The 22757-nt window shown below is 40.4% G+C and overlaps 1 protein-coding gene across 5 annotated transcripts; it reads right to left on the reverse strand.

Annotated features, from left to right (window-relative positions):
* Positions 1-551: 551 nt before the first annotated feature.
* tlx2 (T cell leukemia homeobox 2) lies at positions 552-12611 on the reverse strand. Of its 5 annotated transcripts, none has more exons than XM_031866861.1 (5): positions 11484-12611; positions 5088-5300; positions 4135-4372; positions 1125-1300; positions 552-626 (listed from the first exon to the last, which is right to left on the reverse strand). In XM_031866861.1, the coding sequence occupies exons 1-5, from the start codon at positions 11989-11991 to the stop codon at positions 589-591; spliced, it is 1173 nt and encodes a 390-aa protein (XP_031722721.1). In that variant the 5' UTR covers positions 11992-12611; the 3' UTR covers positions 552-588. The 5 variants fall into 5 exon arrangements, with proteins under 5 accessions (XP_031722721.1, XP_031722723.1, XP_031722722.1 ...); XM_031866863.1 differs by having other exon boundaries at positions 561-626; positions 1120-1300; XM_031866862.1 differs by having other exon boundaries at positions 594-1297.
* Positions 12612-22757: the final 10146 nt, after the last annotated feature.

The following is a 22757-nucleotide window of genomic DNA, read 5'->3' on the forward strand; positions in this document are numbered from 1 at the left end:
TATGGATGAAAAAAGGTATTGCGCTGTCCTTCTGATACATTTCGGTGGTATCTTACCTTTGGGTGGTTTGAAACTTTAATGTGTAATCATAGCTTAATCCCATGAGGCTAACTAGCCAGCTAAAAATCATAAAGTATTATTGCGCAGTTTTCATAATGGTGACAAACAGAAAGGACAGTGAGTGAAAGAAGCCAGCGAGACAAAGAGAGGGGAGAAAAACAGAGAAGTGTGTCATTTTCAAAAAGTCACAATATCATTTAATATAAAACACCTTTAAATTGAACATAATGAGGAATTCGTCATCGGGAGTTCCACCAATCCACTACCACTCGAACACCGCAGTCCACCTCGGCGGCAGCCGACTTCAATGGTACTTCCGAGTGCACACAGAAAAGGGGTTTGAAACATGCATTTACTACATTGTACAAAGTCGAAAACGAAAAAAACAGGAGGTCTTTTTTTGTTGCCGTTACTGGCAGAGAGTCTCTGCCGCCTCGTGAGGGATCCAGAGGCAAGAGGAAGGGGGGGGGGGGGGGGACAGTCTTGATAGTTGGGCATGTACAGAGGTGTCCATTTGTTTCCTGGCACTTATGGATAATGTGCCCTCCTCTCTTTTAGACCGTCAACTGAAGGGAAAGTGGAAACTTGGTGTAAGGCAGGAAAATGACTCAACATACTTTAGATATTTAAGATAACAGTTGTTTCATTTGGACAAACAGCAATGTCAGTGCGGCTCCTGTGCTGTGCAGTGTTTTGTGGGTCTTGGCAGTAACAGATATAGCTGTCTCTCTCTACACACTCTCCCCCACCATGTTGCTGGTAACGATCAATGAGTGAGGAAGCACAATGTCCATTCAATATATATATATTTTTTTCCACCCGCATCTATGACAATCCCATAATGATGCTGCATTTTTGAACGTCAGACATGTCAGAAATAGTCTGAAGAGATTCTTCCCTTTTGTCCTCTCACACTGATGACACTTAGATAAACACACTTCATTCAAAGCTCCGTCCCTCCCTCTGCCTCTCCCTTCCCTCGCCTACACACTCACACACTCACATACACACACACACACACGCTCACACGACAGATGCCACAGAGGTGACAGAGGTCACCTTACTATCGTCTGCCCAGGGCTGCAGGTTCTGCAGGGCGTAGAGGGAGGAGTTGTGCAGGCAGAGGGGGTCCGGCTGAAGAGGCTGGCTCAACGTCTTCTGGAAAGCTTCCTGCTGAAGCTGCAGCATCAGCCGGTTGGCCTGCTGCCGTTCAGCCTCTCTCTCTTCTGCAGTCTGTCTCCTGGGTGGAATGGGGGGGGGGAGACAAAAGAGGAAGAGGAAGATATAAGACCTTGAAAATGTGTACTCTTATGGGGCATGTACAGTACACACGATTTATACCACAGCATTGTTTGCAATTTTTGTCTCATGTCCTCAGAAATAACATTTCTTTTTTAATATTTATATTCAAGCAGTGGCTCCCAAACTGGGGGTCAAGACCCCACAGGGGGTCCCAAGTTAAAGGGGACATGCTCATTTTCAGGTTATTTGTTGAGTTTCTAATAGAACATGTTCATATGCTTTAAATATGAATTTATCTCATAATGTCTACCTGCATTGTTTATAATGGCCATCAGGGGGCGACTCCTCTGATTGCATTAAGAAGTCAGAATGTATGGAAGTCTATGAGAAAATGACCCTACTTCTCACTTGATTTATTACCTCAGTAAACATTTTAAATATCAGTTTATGTTTTTTTCTTTGCAACAAGATGGTCATTTAGTAAATTGTGGTCCCACTCAGAGTCAAACAGACCATAAAGCAGGGTATGCTTTTGGGCGGGGCTACCTTGTGTTTGGAAGGTCTCTACCACGGCGTTAGGTCTGAGAATTGTCCTTGTTTTCGTCTTAACCCTTTCACAGCGTGTTTTCACTTCACGAAAGTCAATTGTAACATTTTGGTTGCCTAAAACTGTCTCATTCAGTGCTTGGTTGTACTTAACTCCACCCTCTTGTGTCACTTCTGGTTGCAAAAAACAAGATGGCGATGCCCAACATGCCAAATTTGAGGCTTCAAAATGGCAGTCCACAAGCCGATGGGTGACGTCACGACGACTACGTCCATTTCTAATCTACAGTATATGGGAGCACCTCTGCAAAGGTAGCAGAAATACTCAGAAGTGGTAGTATATTCGAATTAGACTGCATGTGACATAAGTAGGGGACACAAATTTACTTTTTTCACAGTTTGTGGGTTGGTAGGCACTCCAGATATCCAAATGTGTGTGCACAAGCACTGAAAAAGTGTGTGTTTAATGTTATGTCCCCTTTAAATTTTGCTGAAACCTGTTTATTTGCAAACTTCATCACCTGTGCCAGATACTTCAGCTTCAGGTTAAATAACAGCTGATCAGGATGAGTGGCAGGTGCTGGTGAGGGGACGTGACTAACAGTGGGTGGGGGAGGTACAGTACACAATCTGCCTAAAGGTGAAAGGTAGCAGAACAGCATGTGTTACCGGTAACATACATCCTGTACATCGTGTGTCAGGGCTGCGTTTTCCTGACACAGTATGTTTAAAATGATACATGCTTTTGATGGAAACCTTACGTTGCTTTCCGGAGAAAAGAACCAACAACAAGTGAACTTTTAGTGATCGGCATACTATGAGTCCGCAGGAAGGTGTTTATCAGAGTTTATTACGAATTTGTCAATGAACAATAAAGACTTTACGAGGCTTTTTTGAAATGATGGTGATGTTGCTATAAAAACAAAACCACAATAAACAAATGATTGCCGTCAAAATAAACTGACAAATACAAATGGCAGGTAGAAATCACAGGAGGAAGGACACCTCTAAAACACTCTTTCATGCACACCGACCTCCATCCATTAGCCACACATTATTGCTAACAGCATTATCATAATCTGATTCCCTGGCTGTTGATTCGATCATCCTCTTGTTACTAGCGTAGTCGTCACGCAAAGACATCCCTCATGCTCATCCTATCAGGTGCACACTACAGGGAGATGCATAAATCTCAGCAAAGCTAAGAAATCAGAAAAACCAGTTAAGCCAATTCCCTTGTTACTTGTGACATGCTGTTTAGTCTTGGATTTAGTTTGGCAGGTTTCATTTCCTTTTTATTACATCTTTTCGTAAAAAAAATACATCTTAGTTTTTCACTGCTGCAGAAGGTGATTGGAATTCAATAAATCACTTTTTTGAAGGGGATCATCAAACTAGTTTAAGACAAAAGGAGCCAATAAACTAACTTATAAATGTTAACAAGCCCAAGTTTTTAAGTGTTTTCCACGTGTATTAAATTCAAAAGTCATTCGAAAAAGCTTTAGGGTCGTTTAAACATTAAAACCCTGAAAGGTAATTTAGCTGTTTGTAATACGCTTATGAAATATGTGTCCTGTCCCTTTAACTAAGGGCAGGGCTTCATAATTTGATTTCCTACTCATTTACTTCCAAATGGCTATAAACAACAGTTAGAATGAAGTGAAGGAGTGTGTGTGTGTGTGTGTGTGTGTGTGTGTGTGTGTGTGTGTGTGTGTGTGTGTGTGTGTGTGTGTGTGTTTTCTGTCTATGGACTTGGCAGTCAATTCCTCCTGTGAGTGTTTCAGTATTGCTTTGGACAGCAGCTTTCTAAAAGGCCTTTCAGGAGGCTCAGGAGTAATTGTGCTTGGTCAAGTGAACTGGCCTCGACTGGCAGCTACGCTAAGCAAAATAGGTGTTGTGTTGTACGACGCCTGGACTGCTTCAGCTGCGGGCCATTTTGCTCGTGTTTGAAGTAAAACACCGGTAAGCATTTTGGACCCAAGAGCAAAACACACAGACGCGTTCAGTGTCGATTTATGGCCCGGGAAAAAAATTGGACGGAAGGAGTGACTCTTCTGAGTGAACATCCTGCCCTCACAAAGACTAACGGCTTCGGAAAAATCCACCACGGCCTCTTTGTTTTGCTTAAGTACATCACAAGGGAGAAGATATGAGCAAAATTTGGCACGTGGAAGAGAGAATTACGATGCTTTCGCTTCATTATTCTCTGCTCTCACGCCAGATAACACTTTAAGTGAAGAAACGCCACCCCCCCCCCCCCCCCCCCCCCCCCATCTGTAATCTTACCGCCATTTTGTCCGTCTGTTCTGAAACCAGGTCTTGACTTGTGCGTCCGTCATCTTCAGGGCCTTGGCCAAGGTTGCGCGCTCGGCTGACGCCAGGTACTTCTGACGATGAAAACGCTTCTCCAGCTCGCAGATCTGCACCCGGCTGAAGGAGGTTCGAGGCTTTTTCCTCTTGGGCGGCGTCCGGTTCTGGTAAGGGTGGCCGATACGACGGGTCACGGAGAAGGGCGACAGGGCGGCTGAAAAAGAGGATTGATAAAGTTTAATTATTGTTCAGCAAACGGTGCGTCAAACATCACGCAATCATTCTTTAAAAAAGTCCATGTTAGCATTAGCTATGAGGTTATCGTAACTAATTGAGACGTTTGGACTTTAAGGCTCCAAGATTAATATCTGCTAGTTTAAGGAGTTATTTCCATTTCTAAACCGCAGCTTCTGAAATACAAACTTATTTCCCTTGAGGTTTTTTGTTTGTCTACGCTCATGTTATAAACACAATTTAGTTTTCCAGCCCTTGGTCAGATAAAATGATTGTCCATTTTGTTTTAACTCTGGAAAAGCCAGTATTGTTTGGGGAGTCTAAGAGAAGGCCCAGAAGCTGCCAATTGAAGAAGATAAATGTAATTACAACTAATATTCCCCTGCCAGATTTTGAAAACCAAACAGCAGGTTTGTGCGGAGAGGACGTTTAAGGAAAAGTCAGAGAGAGAGAGAGACGTTTAGAAAGCCGGGATTAACAGCATCAGCTCCAAAAAACAATTCAAGAAAATATATATCGCTTTCAACTGGTCATGGGAGAAAGATTTAAACTTCTGCTTCAGCAATATGTTTTACATATTTCACAAAGACAAAAAAACTTTCAATAGCTAAGCTAAGCACAAGGAATGCACTCAAAAATCAGGTGTGACAGATGTGTGAGGAGGGGAGGGTGGTTGGTGGGGGGGGGTGACTCACCTGGGCAAGCCCCCTTTGGAAAAGGATAGTCTGCTAGAAGGCCACTGCTGTCTCGCAGGTGAGCGAGCTCGGGGTAATAGCATTTGGCTAATGTCTCCATAGTGCTCCAGACAGGGACCCTGCCGATGTCTCCCTTGGGGAGAGGACAGAGGGACCCAACAGGCCCCGGCCCCTCTGTAGCCTCTCCGGCTCGGCTCTCCTCTGCCTGCTCCCCTAAAGGAAAGGGAGACACAGTAAGGTCCCACATCTGGAGCACAGCGGCAGATGTGTCGGGCTCCAAACGCATAGCAGCTAATCACATGAAGGCAGCCTGAACGCTGAACAGAGTCTACTTTAATGTCATTTACTGCCCGTCTCTTAAGTTAGCGTTTGGGGGGGTTTCGCTACAAAATTACATACCTGCCATTTAGAGAAATTAGAGACAACTAGCAGGGTTACAAAGATAAATCCAGCATGCTGGTCAGCCAATGAGAATCAGGCAAGCAGGGTCAGTACTGACAATGTGATGAAGGTAAAAAAAAAAGCCACTATAATAATATCAGCCTACTTAAAACAATGCAACTAGCAATCTATTGCTAGAACAACTTTGGAGAGTTGCATTTTTACAGTTTTATAAGAATATTTTGGAACAATCAGACACAAAGATACTCATCACATCTTCCACACAAAACATTAAGCATTTGTCACTATAACTCCAATATAACATTACAGGATTGATCATGAAACATTACAAAACTTCTCACATATAGTCATTTCAGAAAAGACCTAATTTACAGCTATTGCAGTTGAATTATTATTTGAAATACATTATATATATATATAGATATATATATCTATATCTATATATAGATATATATATGTGTGTTTTTGCCCAGACTGTTTTGTGTCTTCAAAACAGCGTTATCATTTTGTTTCTTCAAAAAATATGAATATGAATGTGAGCCTACATTGTGTTTTTCTTCTCTCTGTGCCCGGCGGCTCACTTTCACATATCACTGTATCTGGGTATTAATAACAACTTATCTCCTGCATCATAAAATATCTATGAATCCTGTCTATTTTGTCAGCCATGGGTAAACAGAAGATCGATAACTGTAATGAGATCGGTTTTGGCCATAGATCCACTCCCCAGCCACAGTCTCAATTTGGAGGCAGAATGGAAATCAAGGAACAGGAAAAAACAAAAACGGATTAAAAAAAAAGAAGAGTTTTTGTCTCTCTATGTGTCTCTGTGTCATTCCTCCCCAGCAAGCTGTTTCGCCTCCTGTCTAACAGGATGTTTATTTGTTTTTGTTTTGTCAGAAAAGCTCACCAGAAGCCAAAATGAATATGAAAAACATCTGCATAGGTGTCCCCCGAGGGGCCACGAGCTGCCGCTCTCAGAGCTCCAGCGACCTGAAAAATGCATTTGCCACACAGGCGAAGACAATCTGAAAGTAAAATGGAACATCGTCCCCTGATGGTGCTGAACACGAGTGGCAAATTGAGGCGTGCGCAAGCAAATGATTTGTAAAAATAAAGATGAATAGCTGCAATGTGCTGTTACAGGAGTTACCTGAGTGTATATTAGCAATGCAGATTTACTGCCTGAAATGAGAACTCAGTACCTTTTATTGTGTTTTGCTCTGGATTTATAGTGCCTGCGTCTTCTTTTTCTTCCTCTCATTATTATCTTTAATCTCCTATGGTAATATTCCTATAATATCATTATCGGGTTCCGCATCATGTGCTGCTCTGGTGCTCAATAATAGTAAAACTGGTAATGCTATCCCTCTGATATTCCTTTCGGGACTTAGACAGCCATCTGTGGTATTTAATCATAAGTTTATAGTGACAAAATTCCCATGATGTCTCTGATATTTAGGTGCTCACAGCAGACTGCAGCACCTCTGTGGCCCTTTATTCTGACTTTATGGTGACTTTATTGCACTTCATGGTATGTTTTTGAAACCTCTTATGATGTCTTGTTCCTGTGTGACTTTTCGACGATGTTCCTTACATATATATATAGATATACATTTGTATTTAGTCCTCTTTGGTTGGCGTCTTGTTGCCCCATGTGCAGCCTTTACGGGTCACATGCTGAGAGCGAACAGGCCTGTTGTTGCTCCCAGCGGCAGCTCTGGCTAAATGATACTGCATTAGATGGCTATTTCAGGCCATCTGTGGGCTAACTAATGGACCAGGCACATACGAGCACGTTCAGAGGCAACCCAAGTGGAGCTCAGCGTGCAGAAGGAGCCCTCGGACCTGCCACAACTGCAAAAAGAGCTTGACCTCACAGCGTGCAGAATGCAGAGAAATATACGATACAGTTATGCTATTCATGCTGTGTTGGTCATGTCTGATGTTTTGACTCAGGCATCAGATATGCATATCAGGTTTATCCATGCTATTAGTATTATTATTATTAGGAGTGCAAACTATAAGATATGATGTAATGTCTGGATTTTAAAACCAACATCAAATTAAGACTCAACTGCATCATTCCTAATGAAATGATAGAAATGAAATAAACCCATAATGTTCCTCTAGTCTTGTATTTATGGCACTCAAATGTGTTCATTGTGTCTTTAGATTAAGCCAATTGTGTCTAAAATGTTGTTATTTTTAGAGTGAGTTGGAAATGACCTTTCACTGCAGCATTACAGGTATAAAGGTATAGGTCAAAATATATTTAGGAAATATCATTAATCCTGAGATTAATGTCACAATCACACATAAAAAGTCTACATATAAAATATAAATATATCGAATTGTAGCGCATGGATCAACCCTGTAATTTCATATAATATATGTCGCTGGAGAAATTCTAAATCCCACGAGATAAAACGTGATTGTGGTGAAAAATACAAATTGGTACGTTAACATTTTTTTTTCTCGCATGTTATAGGATTTTAATCATTTTCGCCATGAGAATAATAATTATCCAGTAACATTATCTTGAACAGCCTGAAATAAACAGTTAAACTGTTAATGCAGCGTTTGATCCAGATAGTAGACGTATATTACAACTGAACCACATCGGAACATTTATTATTATTATTAAAAAGAGAGAAAATATTTTATCCCAAAAGAAAAGACAGAAAAACAAAACGATCTGACTTGTTCTCCCTCTCCCTCAAATGAAAAAGAAAAATGACTGAGAATGCTAAATCTGCTGCCTGTGTAATACGATTTAGCATAAGCATATAAAAAAATGCTATGGAGGATATGTTTCCCTATAATAAAACCACCTATACTTAATAACACTTCCCGGTGACAGCGCCTCCCTTCCCCACTGCGGATATTACCTCTGTAGCAATCTAATAAATATATCCGTGAAGGATTCTAAAGGGGATATTGAAATATAACATGAACATATATTTCTATTTATTACACTATACGGGACAAAATGCAGGGACACTCTTCTGTCACACCGAGAACCAGGACAGCGTGCAAACACGAGGAAATACAATCTGATTTCTTTTCCTGCTCTACCATTAACACACACGTGAGAGTTATTGAAGAGAAAAAGTGTTTAATTATGTTTTATATCGGTGCTAGTGGCGCTAGTGTGGCTCTGTTTATTGTCAATATGTCCAAATGGTCTACTTTGTATTTTATTATTATTATTATTATTATTATTGTTATTATTACAGTGCTCGTTTCTTTTTTTATTTAATGTATTAGTGTTTGGCCATCGTATAGGGTTGATGATCATTCGTATGAATTGAAACTGTCCACATTATGTGAAAACACGTTTTAAAAATGTGTTTGAATGACTCACAAGTTGATTTTTATTAGATAATTATTATATAATACATATATCTGCAACAGCTGAGCCACTGCTTAATTTAGTTTTAAGTTTTCTTGTTTTACATATTTTTTGTTGGGTTTGTGTTTTTTCTGTAATCAAAATCATTTCCGAGCATCGAGCAGGTTTAAAACAGGCTTATATAAAATATATGTTAAATCAAGAAGAATTAAGTTACCTTTTATAAGCAGAATGGCACACAGAAATAACGCTGATCTCGCCAAAGTACCACCTTTACCACTACTACTGCTGCTGCTGCTGCTATTACTATTAGGCTATAATAATAAGGACAATCATAATCACACATTTCCGGTGAAATTTGGAATCGGATAATAAAAAGAATAATGTAAATATAATTAATTTGCCCATGTGATCAAATACACAGAGGAGCTGGTGATCAACATAAACCCACTAGTGAATAAACAAGTATTAGTTTCATTCAGAGATGGATTAAATGATTCACATAACGCCCTGAAGCTTAAATCCTTTGTGTCAGTCTGATACAACTTCTCGTGATTTATAACGTGAATTTAGGCCACAAGGACGCGCGCCAGAGTGAAGAACGAGAGAAGCCTATTGTGCAATTTAACAGGTTTCGTTTACATCCCTTCAAAAAAAAAAAAAACACTCCCATGGCTACAGAGCTGGAAGCCTTTGGCTAAATGTTTAGCTGTTTAAAGCAGCACGAGGCCGTTTGTTCTCCTCCGGTTTCAACTCGAAAGGCAAAGAGAAAAAACAACAACAACGGAGAGAGAGAGAGAGAGAGAGAGAGAGAGAGAGCGAGAGAGAGAGAGAGAGAGAGAGAGAGAGAGAGAGAGAGAGAGAGAGATTTAAAATGGTGCTCTGCCCATCAGGATAGATGATGGTCCATTTGATTTACGGCCTTTTATAGGAAACAGAGCAGGCTAAATCTGGATAGTGAGTGGGCTGCGCGCGCGCGTGTGTGTGTGTGTGTGTGTGTGTGTGTGTGTGTGTGTCGCTACTGTAGCATGCTGCTGATCCTTGGCTGATCAATACAGTGGAAAGATATAAGCTGCGAAATAATTACAGCGACACAAAGCTGGGAGAAATTAAACGAGAGGCCCTCGGTGACTATGAGCAGAATTGATAAGCCTATTTACACTGTATCTTTTTGCAGTTGACATATCGTCCCCCAGTATTTAATAATTAATCAGCTAGAAAGAACGGAATAGTGAATATTTAATGCGTGGAGTGGTGGGGGGAGATGGGGGAATCTATGATGCTCTTCATTTTCATCTTCACAAGGATGAGGTCATGAGAAACAGGCCAGTGGCACCATCCCCTCCCAAAACTAAACGAATAAAGAGAATAAAACACAAGACATGATGCTTCACTCAAGAACTCAGAGGAATAGTTATTTTACGCTGAAGGGAGGATGGCTCATCTAAGGTCTGCCGAAGGGAAACATAGCCTTTTGGCTAACACTGCCACATTAATATTGCTGTTGATCAATGGCCATTGTCTCTGTCAAAATAAATAAGTTCATTCAAAAATGGAAGCTATATAAACGTCTCAAGACCACGTGACATATACGCCTGGCAATAATAAGAGTGAATGAAAATTCGGTAAGTGTCTGTGTATTTGAAGCTGAAATAAAATGTCATCATGTTAGCAAATATCTACAGTTAAATGTAACGCAGATCCTTCGCACTGCAACAGTAGAAAGAGATTGACTTGTGGGAAAAAAACACTTATTTTAGAGAAGCAATTATTTGTTTTGCTTGTTTTCTTCTTTATTATCTTTTTCAAAAAAAAGAGGGGCGTAAATGCTAAAGGTTATTAATTTAAAAATAAAGTCAACAAAAAATAAAGTCTGCAAAGTAGCTGTATTATTATTGCAGATGAGTATTAGTAAAACCAGGGCAAAGGATAGAAGAAACCAGAACCACATGAGTGTGAACAGTTTACTATAATGTGAATTATGCAGATTTAATTTTGAGAACTACACATAATTGAGCCATTGATTTTAGATAATATATATCTTTAAATTAGAATAAAATTGCCACATTACTCTTAGTGGCAAATATTGTGAATGTATATTAATAATAAAAATAACAACAATAATAATAACCCACTGTTACATACATTTTAACCTGCCACGTGTAATTACTATTATGACTCATCTTCCTGTTTTCTCAATTGGCTCGCAGACGAAAAAAAAAAAATCATTCATCCTCATGAAAAGATAGGGAACGTCGTTATCCGTCATCCGCTGTAAATGGAGAGTGATGGTCCAATACTGATTCATCAGCACGTCCATGTCAATTTCTCCACTCGTTTATCAGACTGCCCTTCTAGAATAATAAAAGTGACTCTGCGTGTGCGCATATACGATTCGTTATAGATTACAACCTAAAGATGAAACCAGCTTATAGGCCCAGTTCATCCTGCACACATTAATATAAAAAAAATCCCATTTTACACATGTAAGGCCACGAGGATACTATACTATAATGCTACTCTTCTGTTGGGCTCATTTATAAAGGTGTGGAATACGGGTGAAGGTAAATTATATCTGTTTTAAAGGGAAACACATATCAGACTGCAGGGCGTTGCAGGGTCACGAGCACACTCTTTACCTGTTAGTCTGTCCTTGGCAAACCTCCTACTGCTCTCCATCCACGGGAAGGTGAAGTTTGCCGCGTTCCCCATCCCCATGCCGGGCATCGAGGCGATGCCGGGTCCGATGCACGCCGGATGCGCGGAAGGGGGCGGATGCGGCGCAGCGGCGGCGGGCGGCGGCGGAGGCGGCATGGGTCTGTGCGCCGGCACCCGGATCACCCCTCCGGCGCCGCCCGAGTTCACGTTGACGTTCATGTTCATGTTCATACTGACGTTCATGTTCATGTTGACGTTGTAGGAGCCGGCCAGACCCGCCGCCATGGAGCAGGCCGGGTTGTAGACGCTGTTGTACCCGTTGCTGTAGACGTTGGGGGCCAGCGCGTAATCCGGGTCGCCGGTCCGGTTGGGCAGCATGCAGCCACTGGACTGGTCCGAGCTGTTGAGGATCTGGTCGATCCCGAAGCTAATGGGCTCATGCTGCTGCTGGTGCGTCTGGTTCACCTCCTCGATCCCGGTGTGCTCCATAGTTTTTATTTTGCCGGTGGTGTGTTTGTCAGATTTATCAGCTCGGATGTATTTCTGTCATATGGCAATTCAATGAAATGTTTGTATGTACGCTGCAGTATCGGACTGTGTTTTTTGGATTTCAAGCATTGACACAGGCCGGATCTACTCCCTGGAAACCAACAACGTGTCCAGCGCTTTCCAAAATCTTGCCATTATTTTAGTCCAGCATCGGGATCAGGTGTTCCCTAAATGAAATGCCTATCCATCGGACTAAGAAAAAGCGTATCCATCTTTAACAGCGCGTTCTTTCCCAGAGAACTATACACATACAAGGCAGCCTAGCAACAAGAAAAAAAAACACAACCAAAGATGCCAAATGGTTATCCCGAGTACTTACAGGCAACAACAACAAAATCCGCGATTCAGTTCTGTGGAGAGGCTTGATGCGCTTTGTTCGCCGACTCTGGCAGGGACGGTCCATACGCTGAGGGCAGGGCAGGATACCCAAGCGCGTCACATCAAAATAAAGCCACAGACGAAACAAAACGAACCCAAAGAGGCGACGGGGCGCAGCGCTGACCTCGCCGGCGTGGATATTAATTGGAGGTGAGAGCGAACGGAGGGCTCTGTTGTGCTGAATGGTGAAGAAGTGCGTTTCAGCAGGTGAGACAACACTCTGCGTAAAAGCTGCCATTCGGTCATCCAGCCAAACCTCGCCTCCCTCACTCTCTCTCTCCCTCCCTCCCACCCTTCCTCCCTCCTCCTCCTCGGTATGGCAGTTTGTTTTTGCTCGGATTTCTTAAAGAAGCCGCAGCTTTTATTTATTTTTTTAGCAGCTTTTCTGGCATTACACCGGGAGGTTGTGTGCCTTTTAGTGGCGCTGAAGGTCCAGGTCACAGACATTTGCGGTACATGGCAGAAATACTGAAAAGGGGTCAATATATAGGAGTTTGGTGTAATGTTCAATTGCATATTTTAATTTTTCTTCAACAAGAAATATTTCTCTCCTGTTGTCAGAAAAGATACATTTTAACTGGATCAATATTATATATATAGACATATACACACACATTTGTTTGTGTATTAATTGTTGAATCTTTATGGTGTGCATTTATGAGTCTGTCACTGTGCTCAGTTAATTTAGATATTTGTGTGTCCATCTTTACTACTTTTGTAGATATTTGTTTAAAAAAATCTTAAACGTAATCCCAAAGTGATGTAATGGGTCATCGCCTTTACATTTAAGCCTCTAGAGAATCTTTGATGATAATACTGTTTGGGAAGCCTCATCTTTACCACCTTGTTTTGACAAGATTTGGCAAAAAACGTGACAGCAGGTGCGCACTTTTGTTTTCAAGGCAGCAATGAAATATGGGTGTATGTGTGTGTGTGTGTGTGTGTGTGTCTGTGTGGGTGTGTGTCTGAGTGTGTGTGTGTCTGTGTGGGTGTGTGTCTGTGTGGGTGTGTGTCTGTGTGTGTGTCTAAGGACCCCTAGAGTTTCCCGGTACACCACTTTAGGATCCACCAATATTCGGATCAATGAACACTGAGCGAATATAAAACGAAATGGCAAGCAGCAGATGATGCTGAGAATGGGCCTGAATGGGATCCCCTTATTGTTAATGGCAGGTTACATCAGTACACTGTGTCCTACAAGATACAACTAGTGCACCAGATTTATGCGTGAGAGAGAGAGAGAGAGAGAGAGAGAGAGAGAGAGAGAGAGAGAGAGTGAGCCGTTGAAGCAATAATCTGTTGCACACAATGAAGCCATAAATCGAGTGATATTGACGGGAAGTGTGCAGACTACAGGCCTGATTTAAATCCACTGATAGGCCCATTCCAAACAAAGTAATGAAATGTAAAGCAACCGTAAGCGATATTTAGCCTGTAGGAAACAACATGTAGACCCAGGAGTGATATAAAGGTTTTACATCTCCAAATGAAGAGGCAAGAATAGATAGATAGATAGATAGATAGATAGATAGATAGATAGATAGATAGATAGATAGATAGATAGATAGATAGATAGATAGATAGACAGACAGACAGACAGACAGACAGACAGACAGATAGATAGATAGATAGATAGATAGATAGATAGATAGATAGATAATTAAACAAATAAATAGCAGATGGAGTCCCATCGTGGAGCCAAACGCGTTGCTGATTTGCACAAATTATTTAACCTTTCTCGGCCCGGAGCAACGACGCGGATCGCCGGGGTCTCAATTGAATAAAATTGAAAAATGGCTCACAATAAAAGCGCGACACGGGGAAAAAAAACGGATTTAATATATCACCGTTTTATTACGCACTTATTTCACTTTCCGTGCGAATAAAGATATCTCTCAACTGCACAAGGTGGCTAGGGGGAAGCATAAAAATCAATTGTGTGAATTCAGGGGCCATATCAATAACGTGCGGGGGACGAGAGCGGCGCGAGTGTGGCTGCTATTAGGCCTGTTTATATTTGCGCGTTACAATCAAATGAATAGGGACGAGAGGACGCGCTGGGCCGCAGATCAGCTTACTGACAAGGCAATTGGCCATTTATGCAAAACCAGAGAGATCTATGGGCCTGAAGCCGGAAACATAATGTTTGGAAGCACCTCTGAAGTAACACATCTCTCCTTGTTGTTGGCGATGGTGACGTCTGACTGTGTGCGACACAACCCGAGTTGTTTACACCAACACAGGGGTTCCCAAACGTCTGTCTGTCTGTTGTCAGTAGGTTAGTCCACAGGGAGAGTTGGCACAGTATTCTGTTACACTGTATATATGAATACATTTTGTTCAGGTTGAGTTGTTAAAAGTCATGCATTGTCTTAATTTGACTCTTTTCTTGTTTCATCGTGCATCGAACTGTTATGACATGAAGTTTAAGCCAATTTCCTAATATGGACATTTATTATATTATATTTTACTTTAGGCTGAGGCTGTGGGGGGGATCCCCCAAACCGTTTCCATACCATAAGACCCACAAGTGGTCACATGTTAGGCCATTTTAGATTCAGATGCATTATCCAACATCGGTAAATTCATCTACCGATATGAGGACACGGTAAAAACAATGGTACAACAGATACAATCAGACGATAACATACTCCTTAAACACATTTGATCACATCGAGACTGAGACAGAATAAACAATAAGGTCAAAGAAATCAAAAACAATCAATCCACTTTAATCCACTTCAAGATCAAATACAAATATGTATTGTTTTTTGTTATTAATTTCAGCCAGACAGCACTCATAACTCTTCCATACGTTTTTTAACTGTGCCAACATATAAGAACAGTGAACGGGTAATTAACGTCACATTCTTCAGAAGGTGCCCTCTTTGCTGACACCTGCAGACCTGTTGTGTTGGTATTGGATTCTCATTTGTAACTGTGACAGCAGTACAAGTTATATATCTGCCCTGTGCCAACTATTTAAATGTGAAACCCCACATGTATCAACTTAAGGACAAACTACTTTTTATTTATCTATTTATTTGATACACTTATAGGTTGTGAAGACCAACTTAATGATTTATTTTTTAACAGATACTCCAAATCATTATAACTCGAGTGTCGTGAAGCAAGACATTTCACTGAATTCTAATCCTAAAACCTTCCCATTACCTCGTTTCATTACGTCCTGTTCATGAGAGGCTGTTTGCCAACATGTTGAGCACTTTGGTAAAACTGTAAACCTCTAATCATCAGGACCAATATCACAGTTCTCTATTGAGCCTGACAACCAGAGCTCACACTCACCAACACGCCAAGTGTCTGGTTTCATTATTCTCAACAATTTAGGCCATTCACCGTGATTAGTTCCTACGAGCTGCTGTTATAATGAAACATAAGGGAATTTAAATGATTTTTTAAAGTTATGTGATTTCTAATGTGCAGTTAGGGACTCTTCAGACTGATATGTCACATTTAACTCCATGAAATGTCTCATCAGATGATCTGTTTGTATTATGGATTCATACACATCAGAGCAAAACAAAATAATTACTAAATGATTGTGTTTTTATTGAAACTACAAAGTAACCATTGTTATTACTCAGGTTTTTAAAATGAAAGCCATTAAAGCCCTTTTTACATTTAAAGGTTTTGTTTTGATCAGAGCTCAATAAGAGCATGCAGCGACATAATACTCAGCCTAAATGTATTTAAACACCTTTGGCACCAACCTGTCCACATAGTGAGACATCATTCTGCAAAGGGAACCACTGTTTGTGGATTTAATGAGGTTATTTAGCATGAACTGCTCATGCTCCCTGTTTTCTCTAAACGCTTTGTGGAAGTATCTTCATTTTGCTCCATCTCTCTCTCTCTCTCTGCTGCATAGTGACCCATGTTTCCCATCAGGATCATTAAAATTCCATCTAATAAGCTATAGCTGCAAAACATGAGGGACATTAAATGATTATTATTATTTAAATAGAGATCCCTGACTTATTATGGGCTGCCACATGAAAACTAGTTATGAAATAAGAGGTCTACCTACAGTATATAGCTTTTAAATGCAAACGTGACATTATGTTGTGCAGGATTGTAATCAGCAATTTTACTAATGCAATGAGGCCCCATTGCCAATTAAGGTACACCCTCCTCTCACAAACAAACACACACACACACACACACACACACACACACACACACACACACACAAACACACGCGCGCACACCCTCTCTCCCTCTCCCTCTCTCTCTCTCTCTCAATATGAAACCCCCTCGCTGACTTTGCCCAAAGGCGTTGTCTATGGTTGCCGGCTGTGCGTGATGAATCGTTATCTCCAGGCCATGCTGCTCGTCTGGGTAATAAAGTACCAGCAAAGCGGAGACAAAAGGAATTTGTCACAGTTGCCTCCCCGATATATTAGCGACCTACCGGTCGGTTTAGCTTGCGTTTGGGGGACCAGGGGCCTGCAAACCAAATTAAAACGAAGAGAGAAAAAAGAGGAAAGCGTCTCTAGAAATGTTGCAGAGCAGAAGCAGCATCGAATGGAAACAATATCTGAATATTACTTGAGTAAATGTGCAAGTGTTATAATTATGAAGATGATTACGCCTGTTACTGATGTTGTTCATTTTGTTAGACGTTGTTGTGTCATTAGTTTGTGTCTGTTATTGGTCATTGTTCATCATGGAAAACGCTTCCTTGGACTTTGGTGTTAACTAATTGTTTCTGTAAAGATAAATAATGAGGGGGAACACACTGATTGGTGCGGACAATGATGTGACTATGCGGCAACAATCAACCTCCAGTTTAATGATTTAATGTTTAATGTTATTCTCGAATTTGTCACTTCTGCTTAAATAACTGTTTTGTTGCAAAATATTTGGCTCACTCATTAGAACGAACTGACATTTACTCCAGAAAATATGAACGTGTGTATCAACAAAAAATGGACGTGCATGGTTAAACTCCTTTACATGCTGTCAGCTGGTTGTTTGTGGAGTCTTGTCCAAATTGTGGGTAAAAAAAAAAAAAAAAAAAAAAAAAAACAACTGGCAAAGGGGCCCTCCAGACAGTAGGGGCGTCCGATAATGGACGTATATCCGCTAAGTTGTCCGATAACGGACGCATTTTAATTGACAGCTGAAATGATCCCAGACCCAAGGAAGGCTGGAGAAGAAAACTGCCTCTGCAATCAAGGATGTCACAGATTAGTTTGACAAAGCCTGTCATCCTCCCTCCCTCCTGGTTGACTCTCTGTTGCCATTAGGTTGAGCTGCAGAATTTACACCCAGAAAATAAACAGTTCAATGGTCGAGGAAGCAGCTCGTTGGACCTGAACCTCAGATACTTCTTTTTGCTGCTTGTAATTAATTTGTCCATCCTCCAGCATTCTGTTGCAGCCTGTTAGGGCCTGTAGAAATACTGAGGCCATGAAGCCACACTGATCCCCAACCCTTCACATACATCTCATTGAAGTCCTTGTGAGTCCGTCCTGGATGATTTAGAATTTCTATTTTGGTGGAAACAATGGATTTGTGCTCACGGTTTAGCAGTCTGGAGTCTTTGGCTGCATCTGAAATCCCACACTTATCATTCTATTTTTCAGAATTGTGTCCACATTCCATTTCGTGTGTGTATACAATTGAGTAAAACTGTAATACAGCATTATTTTTCCGGGAATGTCTCCACAGATACCCAGTTCCTAATACTGCATGTATGAATATTGCTATGCTTTTATCAGTGGTCCATATATGCTGACTCACCATTGTGTTCATTCAGCAATAGGCAGTGACTTAAGAGACTTTTATTTGAACAAAAATCTTTGCGACTGCCATTTTAACTGTTAAATTAATGCCAGATGTATGTCTTCTGTAAGCTTTATCGTCCAACCAATCTCTAAGTGCTCTTTCAAAAGCTTCAGGAAAATGATTCTGAATGGGAAATACAGTCTTATTTATTATTGTTGACATATTAATGAGTCTAAAAATAATGAACCTCAGCCTAATAAATTCCCTCTGAGATTTACAAAGAAATACACTGACCTGCATTACCAGGGTCATGCTTTAACTTAAAGAACATAACTAGTGATTTAAAACCAGCAGGTCAAATCATTTAATGGCAGGCTTTCATTGTAAAGTGAACATGTATCGTTGCTGCAGATTATAATGTCTTCTGTTCTGTGCAGCAGCCCAAAGAGTCACTGTGGGATTGTGTTGTCTTGATGAGAGTTTCCATTAAAGGAACAATCACTAAGGTTCTCCATGGAACCAGTACAGTGAGGTTCTACAGACTCAAAGGCCAACTCTTGTTGCGATACAAGAACCATTTAGTGGTTCTACCAACATTTTTCCTGAGTGTGTGGACTCTGAGGTTTAATAAAAATCATTGTAAAAGAAGAAAATCTGTTGTTGCAACATTTAAGGAAGTAAACATTAGGAGAGAAGAGTTCTGTCAACTTTATTGGTATTTCATCGGAACCATTTGGTTGTTCTGAAACCTTGAGATGAACATTTAAGGAATCGCAGAAAAATCTGTCCAAATTATTTGAACAAAAACACGCTACATGTTGTGTTTGTCAGTTTGAATGTATGAAAAGGAGCACGGACTCTGAGATTTCAGAAGTTTGACCAAAAACCGTCACCGAAACCTTCCCAACCTTTAAAGTAATTCAACTTGATAAAACTAGTGAGACAATCAAAAAACAGGCATTTCAGAAAAGAACACCAGTCTTTTAGTTATTTATTCCTTCATTTATTTAATAATTTCATTAATGTTGTATGATATAACTAACATTGTGTTTCAACCTGGGTCTTATTATTGAGCTATGCATCTAAACCAGTTGGTTATAAGTGAAAAACAGATTTTAACAATAAAATTCAATATTTAAGTGTCACCCAAACTCATCTTTGTAGAACAACCGTGACTTAATTTACTTACTGTAGTTTTTTTACTTTTATTTTCACTTCCAAATACGATAGTTTAGAATATGTTATAGTAGTTTGTTTATGTACCATTATTATTCATGCAGCCTGTGAAACCTCTTTTCTTCAGTGTACAACAAGCAGAGTTCTGTGATAGAAGAAGCTGCATCTTTCTCTACCCTTCAGGATCTCTTTTCCTCAGAGTGTAAGCAGCTATACGAACCCATAAAGAACCGTTCTGTACCGTGGAACCCTTTTTACTGAGAGTGTAGAATTACATTATTCTGCATTTGGAGGGTTCAGTCCTTGACTCTTCGCCTCCCTCAGGGGAAAACCTGGCGCCTCCTGCCCGGATCAGACGACTCGAAACTGGACGGAGTGGAAAGGAGGAGAGGGGTAGAGAGGAGGAGGGGGAGGAGGGAGGGGGGGAGGGACAGTAAAAAAAAAAGAGGAGAAATCGCTGAAATGCAGGCTTGGGGCTGGGAGGATGGAGGGATGTCATGTCGCTGCACCGAGCGTTACAGGCCGCATGAGCTGCACGAAAAACAGGTATTTTTCGGTGTAAATATTGATCTCGTTGTTACTATTATTATTATTATTATTATTAAAATTATTATCATTGTTGTTGCCGTTCAGAGTTAATCTTTATTGATAAAGAAGTGTTGTTTTCTCCTAACTTTTCATCTCATGAGTTCAGTTTATTTGGGAAAAATAAAATCGACACAAAAGGTGAAATAAAAGCCGTCATTTCATTACGCGACGTCCGATTTCTCGACTTTATCTTTTCCACTTTTCCTTTTGAATGCAAACCGATTCATTTTGCTCTTCCCAGCTGTTTGCCTCAGATAAACCTATCGATTAGACATCAGTTAGATTCCTAGCCAGGGCTTTATTGAGTAAGTTGGTGAACCTTAAAGTGAATTACAGGAACTGCTCTGCCCCTCCGGTGAACTATTTAGTTGAATCTAATTTACTTTGATAAACACCATCTATTTTATTCACTCTGATCGCCATTTTCATCGGGGGTTTATTGTGAGGCTGTGAGGGCAGAGTTTGTGCAGGATTGTTGGAGAGGAATTAGAGAGATTGAGATCATGGATGTAGCTTCGTTTTCAGAATTAAACTAAACACTGTCTCTGTAATCTGTCATAATAAATAGAAAATACACCTATTTATATTATTATTATTATTATATTTATTATTATTATTATTCCTAAAAGTAGTATCGTCTGAATATTTACCATAATTTTGCGACAGATGCTAATTCAATTATGTCTGCAAAAGCCATTCATATTTTCTAAATCAATATTCAATCAATAAATTCTACAATCGAGCCGTCATAGATTTGAATATGCTTTTCTCTTTTGTCTGCAGGAGTCACGACAGTGCTGCACAACTGCTGCAAGATGCACCACTGAAGGGAATGCTGATTATTTTGGGGGTCTATCAGGACCGTCAGTCTGCATCCGGCTTTGCAGGTCGACTATTGGTGGTGTTTTCTGGAGATCATTGATTAATAATTTAAAATGAATATGTCATGGGGTAATGCATATTTTTGGCATGCATATTATTTTACATAGCTTACAGTTTAAACCTTTGATTTCTCCTAATGCAGTTACTGAAGGCAAAACATTAGGTTGTCATATCATTATATTTATATTCACATTTTTTAAATCATTTCTCGCTTCGAACCCTCTCATTCTCTCTCAATGCAGCTGCAATTTGGTGCAAACTGCTGTCAATTTAAATAAATAAAAATGATTATAAAACGGTGACAAATCTCTCCGAAACAAATAAAAACAAAAGAAATGTCTGTGCAGTCTGTTCATGCTCCTCTCCAACCCCGATTCCACAGTCCGCTCTGAGAGCCTGTTGTACACATGCGTCGTATTTAAGCGTAATTGGCCGTATCATTGGCTTTTGTCTTGTTTACAAAGCGGGCAACAAGAGCGGTAATTTAATTTCCTCTGCCGCATTGAAGAGCCACCAGCCGCCTGTCAGCCCGAGATCGGCCTCTGCAACCCCGGGCAGCGGGCAGGAGACTGGCCCGGGGCGATTCTGGAGAGGGAGGAAGGGAGAGGAGGAGGGGAGGAGGAGGGTGACATCTGCCTGCTAACAAAAGTGTATATGAACGAAACCCTGGGATGTCATGGAGGGTAAAGCCACTCAGTGTCTGGTGACATAAATCCATAACCATTTATTCATAATCATCAATAAAGGGGCACATTGAAGAAAGAGGGCTTCTTTAAGTATTATGTTTGTTGTATCCCCTGTTGTATCTCCTGTCAGCATCATTATCATATTGTTTTTCCTTAATACTTACAATAATAAATATTGTATTATTTATCTTCAGTTTTATACATGTACTGACAACATTTTATATTAATTTCCCCTTTTTTTGGACCACTTCTATTTTTACTGCCTCTGCTGCTGCTTGACTCATGTTTATTTTTTTTTGTGTTTTCCTACAAAACATTTTTATTTGTTGTTGCAACAATCTCAATTCTCCATGGAAATCAATAAGAGAGGGAAAACCCAAATAAATGATTTTCCAAAAATTGCTTTGGTGTATCGGCTGTTATGTAGGCGATGATGATGAGCTGCTGTACATTTTAATCTCCTTTAAGGGCCGAGAGACTTGCAGAGCAAAATTCACAGATCACATTCATGACACATTATATGAAGGATTGTCAAATCATCACAGGGATATGGAGTCTGTGAAGACTCTGTGAAAAATACTGCTGATTTTCTAAAATACAGGAAATTAGGATTCTGTTTTTAATGATGATCACCAACTAGAGTTTATCTCCCTTTTCATTAACACCAAAGGCGGTAATGGAAATGCATTATTTCCAGAAGAGAGACTGGAAGAGAGTTGCCCCGTCTGAGGAGCTGACGTACACAACAGCAAAAGACCAAATGACAGCAGCCCTTTTAAACTGAAGTCCCATCAGCATAAGAGCAAAGCTGACGGTGTGTTTACAGTGGAGCATTTATTCTTTAGGAAATGAAACACACTTCAGTCACTTGATGCGATGGGAAATGTGAAAAGTGGGCAGCAGGGCTGTAATGGTGTGACCTGAAGACAAATGTAAAATATGGTATAATTAGACAATATTAATCTGTACTTTCCCCCTACACAATAGCTAACCCTGATTATGTCCAAAATCAATTCATTTGATCTTATTTAATTCTTTCATTAAACAAAAAACCCTTTTATACACTGGATCCTTGTGTATATTCCTGAAATTAAATTTCAATGTATTGAAAGAAAAATTAACTCTTTGTTGGCATCATACATGTCTGAGGAAGAATGAAACATGCACTGTGCTGTGTGTTTACTGTCAGAGCATGGAGAGAGAGAGAGAGAGAGAGAGAGAGAGAGAGAGAGAGAGAGAGAG

This window comes from Anarrhichthys ocellatus, unplaced genomic scaffold (assembly GCF_004355925.1).
Source record: "Anarrhichthys ocellatus isolate YVR2014 unplaced genomic scaffold, GSC_Weel_1.0 scaffold37, whole genome shotgun sequence".
NCBI classification, from domain to species: Eukaryota; Metazoa; Chordata; class Actinopteri; order Perciformes; family Anarhichadidae; genus Anarrhichthys; species Anarrhichthys ocellatus.